At 38.0% G+C, this 13,689-nt stretch overlaps 1 protein-coding gene across 1 annotated transcript in view; it reads left to right on the forward strand.

Moving 5' to 3' along the window:
• The window catches only part of LOC115429762 (transmembrane protein 132C-like), a 267,243-nt gene extending 255,104 nt beyond the window's left edge, over positions 1-12,139 (forward strand). The window contains exons 9-10 of the mRNA XM_030149471.1: positions 7,959-8,150; positions 9,865-12,139. Coding sequence (XP_030005331.1) covers positions 7,959-8,150; positions 9,865-10,947 — 1,275 coding nt within the window. The 3' untranslated portion in view covers positions 10,948-12,139. The remainder of the gene's footprint in view (positions 1-7,958; positions 8,151-9,864) is intronic.
• The last annotated feature ends 1,550 nt before the right edge of the window (positions 12,140-13,689 follow it).

Below are 13,689 nucleotides of genomic sequence, written 5' to 3' on the forward strand. Positions count from 1 at the left end.
AGTATCTCAGAGATGCCTGAGTTGAAAACCACAGCCTTACTCTGTCTTTGTTGTTAGATTGATTAGATAGCAAAGGCAGTATATGCAGAGCACTTTGTAGCCTGCACCCATACTTTCTTCTTTTTCTCATGGCAAGGCAAGGCAAATTTATTTGTTTAGCACCATTCATACACAAGGTAATTCAAAGTGCTTTACAAAGGCCTAGACACACATAAAATTACATAGGACAGTAGCAGAATAAAACAGGAAACAAAAGGAAAGTGCAGAAAAGATCCTCCACTCCAGCAGAAACCACCACCTCCTGGGGTTATCTGCCTCATCGTGAGTGCAATTCGCTACTTGTGCCCCCAGGGACTCAAAGAATCCCAGAAGCTCAACTGGTTGTTAACAGTTTCTCTGCAAACTGCAGGTTAACCCTGCTGTCCCAGGTCTGGAAAAACCTTGAAGCCCAATCTGGTTGTTCCCCCTGCACAAATTGTGAAACCCTGGCAGCAGCCCAAACTGCCTGCTAGCATCTTTAAGCCTGGCATATCACACACTTTGAAACCTGAGTGGCGGGCTCCACTCCGGTGGAAACCACCGCCCCTGGGGTTACCTGCCTCGTCGTGAGGGCAATTCGCTACTTGTGCCCCCGAGGGCGCCCTCATTACATGGGTCATGTTCGTTTCCTTGCATCCTCTGTGGTGATCCACAGAGGGCTGGCGCTTTGGCTACCTCTTTCATGATGCTGCCAAAGTGTCCTTAAACTTGTTTTTCACAACTTTGTCCAATGTTAAGGTACTTCTGTGTTACCACAAGAGTCAACTAATCATAGTTGAAACTAAATAATATTTCTGTCATCCAAATCTGAAGTTACTGACTGAGAAGCGATGTTCCTGTAGGATTTTAAATGTTTTCTTTGTTTCACGGCTTTTTACTTTTTTTGTTTTCCTGCTGCTAACACTGAAGCATGTGTGTTTCTGCACTTGTTCACTCCATCACTTCCTTGATCTTAAACATAATCAATTAGGGTGACTTAGAACTATTGACCAAGGTGTTCAGGAGACGCTGACATTTGTTTGATCCAGATCAATCTATGACCAAAATCAAACAAAAGTGTTTTCAGCTGTTGACATTGAAACCCAAGGTGAATCCCTGTGGCAATCAAGGGAAGTCTGTAAAAACACACACGATTCTCTTTAGTATGACTGGATCTCAGTATCAATAAATAATGTAATTTTGTATACCTATACCTATACCCATAATGAGTAGTATGTCTCCCTTGAGAGAAATGAACATTATACTGTATATCTAAACATAAAGGTTAATTCTACTATTTTGAATGCACTCATGGTTTCCTAATCAATGTTTCTACTATTTAACAAATTGCTCTGAAAATGTCAGGTGTGTTTTCAGACTAGACTCTGTTATGCTGCTCAGATGTTGAGTGAAAAGGTTAAATCATTTTGAATGAAAACACGTTCTTCACAACAAAGCTTTTGAGTTTAGTCCTTAGAAATCAAATCATGTAAACACTTGGTGAAATAGATGTGCAAAACCAAGCATGAAATCAGCCAAATGAAGCATTAATATTACATATTTTAGTGACTTTCCCATTTTTCGTAAAACTTACATAACATTTTGTTGTTGCTGTTTTTTTTGTTGTTTTTTTTGCTTTTATTTCCCTTAAATTCCTTTCAATGCTACATTTTAAGCATCTGAAGTACATTACTATTTGCAGAAGCATTTGAAGATAAAAGAAAACATTAAAATTAATATTGCACAGCAGGATAAAGGAATGTGGCCTTTGAGGAGATGTCTTTTTAACACCTTACAGAACATTTTGCTTTTAACACGATAATAACAAATTCCCTGGCCCTGGAAACAGAGTTTATATAGTACTGATGGTTGCACATGAAAAGATTCTGCTGTAAATGGAATTGGTTTGCAGTTAGGTAGTGATAACCCCCAGAGGTTTGGACAGAAATCATACCAGACGACTCTGACAGCTATGAATAGAAGAGGGGGGAACCTGGACGGGTCTTTAATTGCCCTCTGGAGGTGGAATGACGCACCTGTAAACTGGTGTGAGAAAGGTACTCAGTGTCTGAATGCCTAGTGCAGGGATCCCACAACTATGGATAAAGGCCACGAGAAGGACTTGCAATCTCTGTAAATAGGGTTCAGGCAAGACATGACATCTCTGAAAATTGGACAAAGGACTCTCATAGAGGGGAGGAGAAGAGGTCTGACTACTTCAAGTAAATCTAGGAAAGGAGCTGTGACATCTGTGAGAGAAGAGCAGTAGAAAGTCTGGACATGTATTAGTACTTTGTCAGGGATGATTTGAGAGATAGGGTTGATTACTTCAACAAATGCAAAGAACGCTTGTAGGCTGAAATTGTAATTGTCTTTTTGTGGCTATTAAAATTTAGGTCTGCATCTATGACTAAACCACTATTTCTGTCTTGGCATAGCAGCTGGAGATGTGCAATGACTTACAATCATTTATTTTGCTAGAAAATATGCTCAAAAATAATCACGTCTCTTTAATCTTTGTTTTTGTGGAGAAAATTTTGGCTGTGTGTTGACTGGAATACATCAAAACAGTGACTCAAAAACAAGGTGTTAATTTTTTTGTACTGCCTTTACACAGAATTTATTAAAAAACAGCAAGTTTGCTTGTACTACTTCAAAAGTGAAATGTCTCAACTGATCTCCATTAAAAGAAGTTTTGTAAGAGCAATTTTCGTGGTTTGTGAGAAACAGCCTGAACAAAGATTAGTGTTGGCTATTAGCAGAACTCATGCCAGGCAGTTATAAACCTTTGTTTCTATTTCACTGTTGCAGGAAGAGAAAAATTATCATCAAAAGAAACATGTGCAGATGATAGACAGTAAAAAAAAACAAAAAAAAAAGGAGTTTGATCCCAATCAGGGTAGAGCACTGATGATGAGGTGCAGCTGTTGGTGTTCAGGGAAAGGGGAAGATCAGAATGTGTTGGAACCATACTGATGGAATGGCTGAGATGCATTCCATCAACTTTAGACGCTTCTTTCTATAGTTAAAGGATCTGTGATCCACCTGCAGGTAGAACTGGGCACACAGCTGCCCCATGATGGTGTTGAATGTGGATCTTAAAGTCCACAGACAGGATCTTGGTTTATTTTACTTCTGAAATCCATACACTTTCCCCACAGACCATGTTTTCTTTAGAGAGTTATGACTTAGTGATGGATTCAGGTAGAGATGTGCCATTTTCCCTCTTTAAACTAGAGAAATAGAGCGGTGTTCAGCAACCCTGTGTTTGTTCAAGTGATTTACTTCCATTTATTTACATATTTAAACAATAATGTGGACGCCTTTTTGCCTGGTGTATTTCTTACTCCTTACTCATATGTATTAAATGCAATATTAAATTCTCTTGGTAATACAGTCTATAAAATCTGACTGACTTAGGTATTTGTGTTGGCTTCAGAGGGTGGCATCACAGCCAGTCAGTCAGTCAGATTCAGACACGACTTTACACATCACCAACAGAGATGGAGGATGAGAATAGAATTGAAAACATACAGATTACACACAGAGGCTGGCTAGAGATCCTCCACAAACATGGACTCAAAGATGTTGTATTAGCAGATAGAAAGGCAGAAATACAGTAAATATATACTGGGAAGAGCAGAGGCGTTGGAGCTGGATTTTATTTATTGTGTTAGATTGTGTAGGCAGATTATGTAGGATACAATGCAGGGAAATGGATTGGAATGGAATGTTAGAATAGTGGATTACAGATTTATTGTTTTTGAGCACTAGGGCACAACCATCAAACCACCCAGACAAAACCCACAGTATCTATAAAACTGTGTGTGTTTTTCCCAGTAAGCCATTTGGATGTTTGGAGTGAATAACTTGAATGTGTTGGGTCACGAGTAGGTGGCGTTGTAGGCCCCTTTACACATTAGTCAAATAAACAGAGCAGAAGAAGCAGAGCACTCTGTGTTTTTTTTTCTAAAATGCTAGTGATGTCTTCACGTGAGATGGAGGAATAATTCAGTCTCTGCTTCAGTCTACCTGAGAGACATGTTTTCACATTTTATCAGAAGAGTTTACTGTCAGAATTTATCTGAAGAAGGTTTTTCCATTTCCTGTATATGCATTAAATAAATTAAAAAAAAAAAAAAACTGCAAAAAGTAGCTAAAATTTTGCAGATTACAAACATTTCCATGGAAATGACAAAATTCACATTGCATGTGTTTATAGAAACTCAGTTATTGTAATATGGTAGAGAAGCTACATCATATGTAAAATGATGGTTCTATTACCAAAAGCAGTACATCATTCTTGTAAAAGTATGCCAGGTGCCAGGTGACTACGATCAGGCATACATATAAAAAGGAGACTTTTTCAAGATCACGTAGAAAGTCTGTTCAGCACCTTTAATTTTGGTTTGAGAAAGAAAATGTTTTACTGTAATTTATTTATTTATTTATTTAAAACTTTCACTGAGACAACAATGAACTGTGGTTGTGCTGGTTGTTGGGTTGGTAAAATTCTTGATAAACTATCACAATGTACACAACACATAACAGATGTCTGGGATCTCAAAGACCAAGCTGGTGAATGCAAACTCAGTTGTTGGGGAAATTTATTGTAGAAGTATGCGGCACTCAGTTGGTTCAGTGGTTGTGCTACAATGTCAAGCTACTAGAACAGTATGATTTATGTTCTTGAAACTTTCCTAGGCAAAATGAATCCATGTTTCAGGATAACATGCATGTGCTCCTAAGTGTATGCTGTTCATCTGACTTTATACAGCAGGACAGAGACTACACTAGGTTTAAACCATATTTTCTGTTTTTACGCCTTTAATGATGTTATCTGTGTTTAATATTCGAGGAAACTATCACTGTGTGGGAAGCAAAGTGAAAATAAAAAGAGGTATACCAAAGGGAAGAAAACAGAGAAAGAGGTCTGTACAAATGAGGCAGTGATCGGGGCTGGCAGTTCATTATGGCTGGTAAACACAGCAGTGTGGGGGTGGCTGCAGGAGAGACTGGACTCCTAATTGGAGCGGATGGGAGGGATTCTCATCTCATAACAATATCACAACTATTTAGATGCTTCCACCTCTGGCAATTTGGGTAGATGGCAAATTTGATAGTCGGTACAGATTTTATGTTTGCAGTTGGGCTTTTCTTATTTTAGTTCATGTTTGTTCATGAAAATACTTTGTTCCTCTCTTGACGCATGGTTGTTGGCTTATATGATCCATTACAAAATAACAGTTTAGAGTAGAGAGTAATGTACATTCTATTTACATTTTAATTTACTGTTGATACACATCTAAAAAAAGAGATTGTCGGGATGATGTGGTAAATGCACAGTAAAGAAAAAAAGAAAGCAGTGATATTAAAGTTTACTCTGTCTTGTGTTTTATTATAGACAGTATGAATGCAATATATTTCATGTTATATCTGGTCAACCTCATTTCATCTTCCAATATACACTGTCTGGCTCAAAACAATTTCCAGACACTATTTCAATTTATAGCCTTTGTTTTTGATAAAACTGGTCTACAAGTAAAATGCCTCCAGAATAAAAGTAGTGAAATTTTACTAATAAAGAAAAAAGAAGTCAAAAAGGCTTGTTGGCTGTAGTTTCCCAGATACGGTCTCAGGTCAGTATGTGAAATTATAATGAGAAAATGAGTTTTACTCTAAAGGAATGTTTGTCTCAGAGCTACCAGGTCTACTTCAATACACTGTCTGCACATTACAATGCATTCACTTTTGGGGAAGAGTTATAAATCTATTATATAAATGTATATAAACCAATATATGTGGAATAACACTTCATCATATACATTGAAAACATCAGCTCGCCAGCATTGTTGTCATTTATTTTCCAATTCATCAAAGTGTGTAAGATTTAGCATATTTAATCTCTGATTATAAAAACAAACAAAAAACAGTGTAATCAGTGTGACATACTTACATTTGTTTATGCTCAATTCACAATATTTATTTATGTCCAGAGTTGTATTAGTATGTCAATAAGATTTTACACTCATGATCGGAGAGTCAGACCGTGGTGTAAATTCTTCTCCGTCACATTCCAAAGATTGTCAATGGGGTTCAGGTCTGGGCTCATGCTAGCTGAACCACTCTTTCACAGTTAGAGCCTGATGAATTCTGGCATTGTCCAGGCTTTATGCTCCCTAGTAAATTAATAGTTTAAGAAATGAGCATCAGTTAGGGTTAAATAACTTGTTGCTGCTGAAACATATTAATCATTGCATTAATTACCCCATGGGAAGCGATGAACCATTGACACTTTTTTGGCCAGGCAGTGTGTATCCATTCCTCACATTCAGGCCTCAATACATTCAACAAAAAGTTAGAACAGGGGCATTTTGTGGCAAATAATGAATAAAAAGTATTAAATAACAATGTAATGTGAATGGGTGACTGTAATCATGATTTGGTACAGAAGCAGCTTTCAGAAAAGGTAAGATAAGGTGAATTATTGGATTATTGGAATGGATAAAAATAGAAAAAGATCGGATGGGGGAGGGAGGGGGTTGGGATTACTGTCGTAAACTTCTGTATTAATATAGGGAGTTATATTCTAAAATTCCATGTTAAATTTTACTGTGCTAAAAGGAAGACATGTGTTAACAGAGAACTGAAAATTCAGAACATTAATAGAGAGGAAATTCACAATATGTCCTCCTGGGGATCAATAAAATTAATCTGTATCTGTATTGTTGATTCTGCTGGGTTCAGAGGCATTTGAAATGGACCATCACTCAGTGTAAAGATGGACTGTGGTCAAATGAATCATTATTACCCCCTGAAGGGGAGGCAAGGGGGATTGTTTTTGGTTTGGTTTGTTTTTTTGTTTCTTTGTTTGATCGTTTCTTTGTTTGTTAACACTCTAGCAGCAAAACTATTGGTTGAATTCATACCAAATTGGGTTTATAGATTACCAGTGACCCAGGACAGATGTGGTTACATTTTGGGAAAAGTAGGTCAAAGTTTTTTAATGAATTTTTAAAATCTTTTTCCTCTCCCATTTACTTATAATGGGTGAAATTTCAAATGTCTATAAAAACATCAATTTTGTTTCATTTCACTGGATCGATGTCAAAATAAGATACAAGAGGGGCAGGGTTTGTTGTGCCTGGCACCGCTTGTTTCAGGTCTTTTTTGGAGGAAAAAAAAAAAAAAGTTCCAGAACTGAAGTAAAAAAATACTTCAGGACTGGATGCCTAGTTGCAAATGAAATGAAAATGAAATTACCGTCTACAGTGAAACACAAATCAAAATAAATTTTAATGTCACTACTTTATATTTTGTTTGACACTTTCCCACCTTTTTCTTATTTACGGTAGTATTTTAATTGGTCACCTACCAAAAACGAGCACATTTATAGATTAGTCTGGCAGTTATTTTTCTGCAAGATATTTTATAAGTACTTAGCTGAAGACGAGAAACAGTAGACTAGTGGTGGTCGGAGGGGCCATAGGCGCAAATTGGCAGTCACGCTTCCGTCAGTCTGCTCCAGGACAGCTGTGGATACAAATGTAGTTTACCACCACCACAGTGTGAATGAGAGTGAATAAATAATGGATCCACTGTATGTGCTTTAAGTATACGTTAATAGAAGAGTGCAATATAAATCTAATCCATTATTATTATTATTACTATCAGTAAAGAAAATATATTTTAATATAATGTATGTATACGTATTTTTTTTTCTCTGCTGTTTTTACATGGACTTGATTTAAAGAAATAGATAAACAGTTCTGGACACAACCATGTAGAGTCCAGGCTTTATTTGTGGGGAGTTGGACATTCCACCATCTGCTGAGACATCATTAGCCAAAACTTGCAGCCAGTAGCAAATTATTTATAATCAAGAAACAACATCATCATGGCTCAAAACAGGCTAAAATGAGCGGCTGTGTTTCTTGTAGGTGCTGTCTCCTCTCACATCCTCTGTCTTGGCTGAGAGGACCATAAGGGTGGTGGATGATAAAGTCACTGTGACAGAGCTGGGGGTGCAGTTGGTATCTGGACTCTCTTTGTCTCTGCAACTCAGCCCGGGAAGCAACAGAGCCATCATCGCCACCGCAACTACACAGGAAGTCATCGAATCCCTCAAACAGGTACGACTAAATATCTGCCACTGGTTTACAATCACTACATTTGTACATGCACATCAATGTTGTACTCTTTAGGTCTTTATTCAGACAGTTGTTCATACCATGAGAATTTTCACACAGAATATGAATATTTTGCAGCAAAAAAGCAGCATTTTACTCATTCAGAACAAGGTCAAGCTTGTCACCACTAATAAATGTATGAACCTATTGTTTGTGTGAGACAGGCAATAGACCCATTGACTTCTAGGTACAGCGTTCTATATGCAACACTAAAGTTATAGAGATAATGAAGTGAAGGACAAGATGTAGAGCACCACTGTCAAACAACCAGGCTGTCGGGTAATAAAGAGTTTCTGTAACATGAAGGTCACATGAATCAATACACTTTGTACCATGTGTGTCTGTACCTGAACACTGCACCTGAACTGAAAGAAACAAAAAGCACAGCACAGACACTGGGGACATGAGTGTTTTATTAAATAAATGTTGCAACTGTTGCAAACTCACATCACCAGTATGAATAGATTTACAAAATATTTATGGGCCAATATATCGGAATAATCAGCATTTTTCATTTGGATGCTCCAAATTATGGTAGGCCCTTTTCCAAATGGAACTCTTTCCAATAAAGACATGTGGCATCTGTTAATATTATTTGGGTTTTAGGAGTTTTTGGAAACATACACGTTCAGAATATTAATCTCAGTTTGAGTTATTACCAAAGTTTGCAAATCAGCCTCTTGCATGTTTGCAGTCACTTTTGTCCATTGTACATGATTAAGAAGGCAATAGATACCAAAGAAAGTCCAGAAAAGACCTGCTTTGAAAGACTATAGAAGACAGCAGATTTTAGGATATGCATAAATATAGCAACACTGGCTTTTTCAAAACCGGCTGCAGGAATAAAAGAAGAAGGCTGGTAATGTTTGTAAAAAAAAAAAAAAAAATAGAATAATAACAAAAATATCATTTTAATACAAAGCAGCAAACTGGGACATATGGCTTCAACTACTCCATATTTTAATGTGATAAACAACATGTCAGGGGATTATAAACCAGACTAATATTCATGGAATATTAATTTTCATTGGCCATGTAAATCACTTCGTAGGAAAATTGTGTTTTCCAGAGGACAAAAACTGAACAACATGAACTTGGTCCATGAAAACATAGTTTCTGTAAGTCAATAGTTGATCAGCCATAATGAAAAGAAGTGAAGTTAACCTGTGTGATGATCTATAATACATTATTCTATACTACCCATTTATTTAGCTTACCAGTTCATGGGTAGATCAGGGTTATTAGGGAGTATGTGGTATTCATAGTCATTTTTCTTTTATAATTAATTCACTCTTGATATGGTGAAGCCATTTCCTTGATTTGCATATCCAACCACAGAACAGCTCTGTTATTCCCATAATTATAATTTCAAATTGAGAAGGCTACTGTCTCTTCCCGTGGAGGGCAAAGAATAGATTCATATCCACTCTATTTATCCAATTGTTTCCATAAGCCTTTCTACTGTAATTAAGACACAGTCTTTCTTCCACTATGTTCCTCTGTTTTATTTTTCCATCATTCTTATGCATTTGCAGACATTGTGCAAATTACTGTTTTTGGAGTTATTTTCAGCATCATTTGCAAACTGGGTGAGTGTTGTTGTACTGATATTTTTTTTTTTTTTTTTTTTTCGGTTTGTCTGTGTGTATTTTCTTAGGAGTCCTTCATCAGTGCTTGGCTCCAGTTCAGTGATGGCTCCATGACTCCTCTAGACAACTACAACCCCTCTCATTTTATCCTTTCAGCCACTTCTTTAGATGAAAAGGTGGTGACAGTGCAGCGTAACGCAACATGGAAGTGGCTGACCATTGTTGCTAAAGGTGAGGGTCAGGGTCTACTGGTGCGAGTCGAAATGAGCCCCTCAGAGGTATGCCAGAAAGCGAAACGGCGCACCATCTTAGCCACTGGAATGGCAAATATACAAGTGAGGTTTGGCCAATCAGAAGAGCAATACAGACAACCTGGAGACCGGAGAACAAGGCCTGATCCTCCTTACTATGGTGGTTCTATCTCCGACATGGAGACTGGGTTAATTAACCGTGGAGCCACAACTATTAGGGGCCATGTCCCAGTGAGACCTAATGGGGGCCGTCTATCAGCAGACAGTGGAATGAGGGTCCCGAGCGAATTCTCTGAATACCCAGACCAGGGAGAGCTGCCTAGGAGCCGCAGTACTGATGAGGACCTGCTGCCTTCCCGTAGAGGCCTTACAGACTTAGAAATTGGCATGTACGCTCTGCTCGGAGTGTTCTGCCTGGCCATCCTGGTTTTTCTCATTAACTGCATCTCTTACGCATACAAGTATCGCAGTAAGCACCTGTCCTTGGAGGCCCCAGAGGCCATGCCACATGCCCATGACTGGGTTTGGCTGGGCCAAGAGGAGGGGCTTTGTCTGCAGCAACAACAACATGACGAGCTGGGCGGGACCCTGGAGGAGGGTAGTCAACTCTTAAATGGAGGTGTCCAGCGTGGTAATAGCGGTGTGGGAGGATGTAGCTCAGGTGGGAGGGATCACAGAAATGAGTCACTTAATTCACCCACCACCAAGAGAAAGCGGGTGAAGTTTACAACCTTTTCCAATGTCAAGTCCAGTAATGGATGTCCTGTGCTCAGCCCATTAGCACTAGTGCAGACCAGTGAGATAAAATGGGTATGTCCGGATATCGAGCTTGGGGATTCAAAGGACCTCAGGAACTACATGGAAAGGCTGAATGAGAATGCAATCAAGAACATTGCGTAGGGAGTACTGTGTGTTTTAAATGAACCTAAAGAGAAACTCACCTGAATGCCTTCAGAATAAGGAGGGACTGAGGGTTGGGGTGAAAAAGGAAAAGAATGGTACAGACTCCAAACTGTACCTCACCGCAACAACAGGACAAGTGCATTCAGCCTCTGTTGTTTCCATAACAGTACACAGAAAAGGTCAAGCAATGGACTACAACAAGAAAGCATCTGCCACGGCACCACAGCATAGTTCAAAGGGGAAAATGTGAACTCGATATTGTTGCTTAACTTAAAGTATGTTCCTTGTCTTTAATTGATGTTTCTTTATTTTTTATTCACCGTGTACTTTGTTTTGCGTTTTCTTTTTAAATCATGTACTGTTGTATTTGTTGCTTTTTTTAGAGTTGCTGTATGCTCTGTATCACCTGTTAATAATTATAGATTCTAGGAGAGAAGAATTAAAAGCAATTTTGTACTGTATATAAATAGAGATTGATTTGGAGGTATTATGTAAAGTAAAATTTTGTAAAGTGCTGTTTGGTTTTGTTTTAGTTCCTTTGGTCTCCCAAAACCAGATCCATGCATGACGTTATTAAAGAGGAGGCATGTGCGTCTGATCTGGCACCTAAAATTACAGTGTGTAGATAACTTATACCAATACTGGGAGACATGTCAGTTTAGTATTATTGCATTAATTAATTGTGAGCCAAGCTTTTGGTTGGGTTTACTATTGAAATTGGGTGAAATGGTTTTGTTATCCCCATATTTTCCCCTCTTATGTTAATGTTATTCTTTATTTGACTTCCCTTGATTCAGTGGCATACTAGGTTTTTTTATACTTCAAATGTCCACCATCCAGCAATAGGTTTACAGAAGCTTAAATCTGAATTCAATAGAAATACTGATCAGCATCAGGAGACAATCACAAATGATTTATGACCAAACCCCTCCATTACTAGTGTTCAGTAAAACTCAGTCCAGTTTATTAGTACCAACTACTAAATGTAACTCCATTTCTTATTCTACTGTACAGGACATGTGGATTCAAGCAAAAAGGAAGTAAGGCAGCGAATGAATGAAGAATTACAAACTGTCAAATGGCAGACCTAAATCTGACCTCTTCAGTCCTTAAGTCATGTGTTCATTTTTCTATCATTGCTTTAAAACTGACTGCTGGACTAATTAAAACTGAAAGTGACTCTTCTTCATCATGCTGCTGTGTGATTCATTGGCCTGGTTTTTGTTTTCTGGATCTCATGGAATAAGATAAGACAAAATAAGATAAGATATGCCTTTATTAGTCCCACAAGGGGAAATTCCAGGTGTACAACAGCAAAGGATAAGCACACAAGAGCAAAGAAGTATAAAATCAAGATAAACACAATCAAGAAAGCTATATACACTATTTACAGCTGTGCACATCCTAATCATGCCACAGGTTTATTGCACGGTTTACTGTACAGTTAATTGTATGGTTAAAGCCTGTGGAGCCTGACAGCTGCAGGAAGGAAAGACCTTCGATACCTCTCCTTCACACACTTGAGGTGTCTCATCCTGTCACTGATGAAGCTCCTTAGTGCAGTGAGTGTGTGTTGGAGGGGGTGAGAGTTTTTGTCCATTATGTAGAATAGAATAGAATAGAATAGAATAGAATAGAATAGAATAGTCCTTGCACAAGTACAACAAAATGGGATGCAATCCTTGGTGCAAAAATAGAGCTAAAATTCTGTCAAAGATTTGGAAAACCAGATTTGCCCCAATTTATGAGAGCTCACACACAGTGGCCTCATCAAATATCGAAATAAAGCATTTGTTGTCACTTCAGCTGGTTTCAGAAGCAGGTGAGATACTGCAGATAGTCGTGCAGGTATCCTCGCCCAACCACGATAACAGTTTAGATATTCTTAATATAGTATTAGCACTGATCTGCACAAAGCAAAATGGTAACGCAGAGACTGTGTTAATATCAGTTAAAGTAGTTCACCTGCATAACATGCTACAGACTGATAAGAATCAAACTATAATGCAGAAAATACTTTTCACTCATGTATAAGAATTAATTTAGAAATAAGAGGTGGAAATTCTGTAAACACTGATGCTTTCTCTATAGGGAAGACAAATAAGTAGGCTAATACACAGAGAGAAGAAATTAGACAGGTTATCCTATTCCCACGAAGTGAAGGTTAATAGATTGTTGTACTGCAAAAAAATCAGTTCCTGAAAAGCAGCACAGTTTCATTGTTTTACTCTAATCCTCTTTGCTACTCTCAAACAGCTACTGTATATTAAATTAAACCTCTTTTTTCAGTCCATTTTGGACCCAAAGCTACTGATAAAAAAGCACCAGTGTTTGAAGTCTTCCCAAGTCTGATTGCATACCTGTCAACCCAGTGCTTGTTTTTTCCAGTTTGGCCTTTTCAGTTAAGTGGATTTTAACTCTCATCCACTCTCAAACATAGAGGGTGACAGTAGTGCACCTTAATACTGGATGGAAATATGTTCTCAGCTACTGTAGAAACATGGCAAGAGGGCAAACTATAAAAGGTCAACTATACTCTCTGAATCTATAAATGACTATATCTAAGATAATGAAAACGCACCAGATCTTATTTCCTGTTCAGTTTCATTCTCCTACAGGGCCTTAAATCTTACACACTGGAACTTTTAAGTAAAAACCAAGGATAAAGTTTAAACATTCTTTCACCTTAATCAAGCAGTATGCATACAATACCTGGGAGTATCATTAGTGTACCATAAT

The sequence above is a fragment of the Sphaeramia orbicularis genome, chromosome 12, assembly GCF_902148855.1.
Source record: "Sphaeramia orbicularis chromosome 12, fSphaOr1.1, whole genome shotgun sequence".
Classification (NCBI taxonomy): Eukaryota; Metazoa; Chordata; class Actinopteri; order Kurtiformes; family Apogonidae; genus Sphaeramia; species Sphaeramia orbicularis.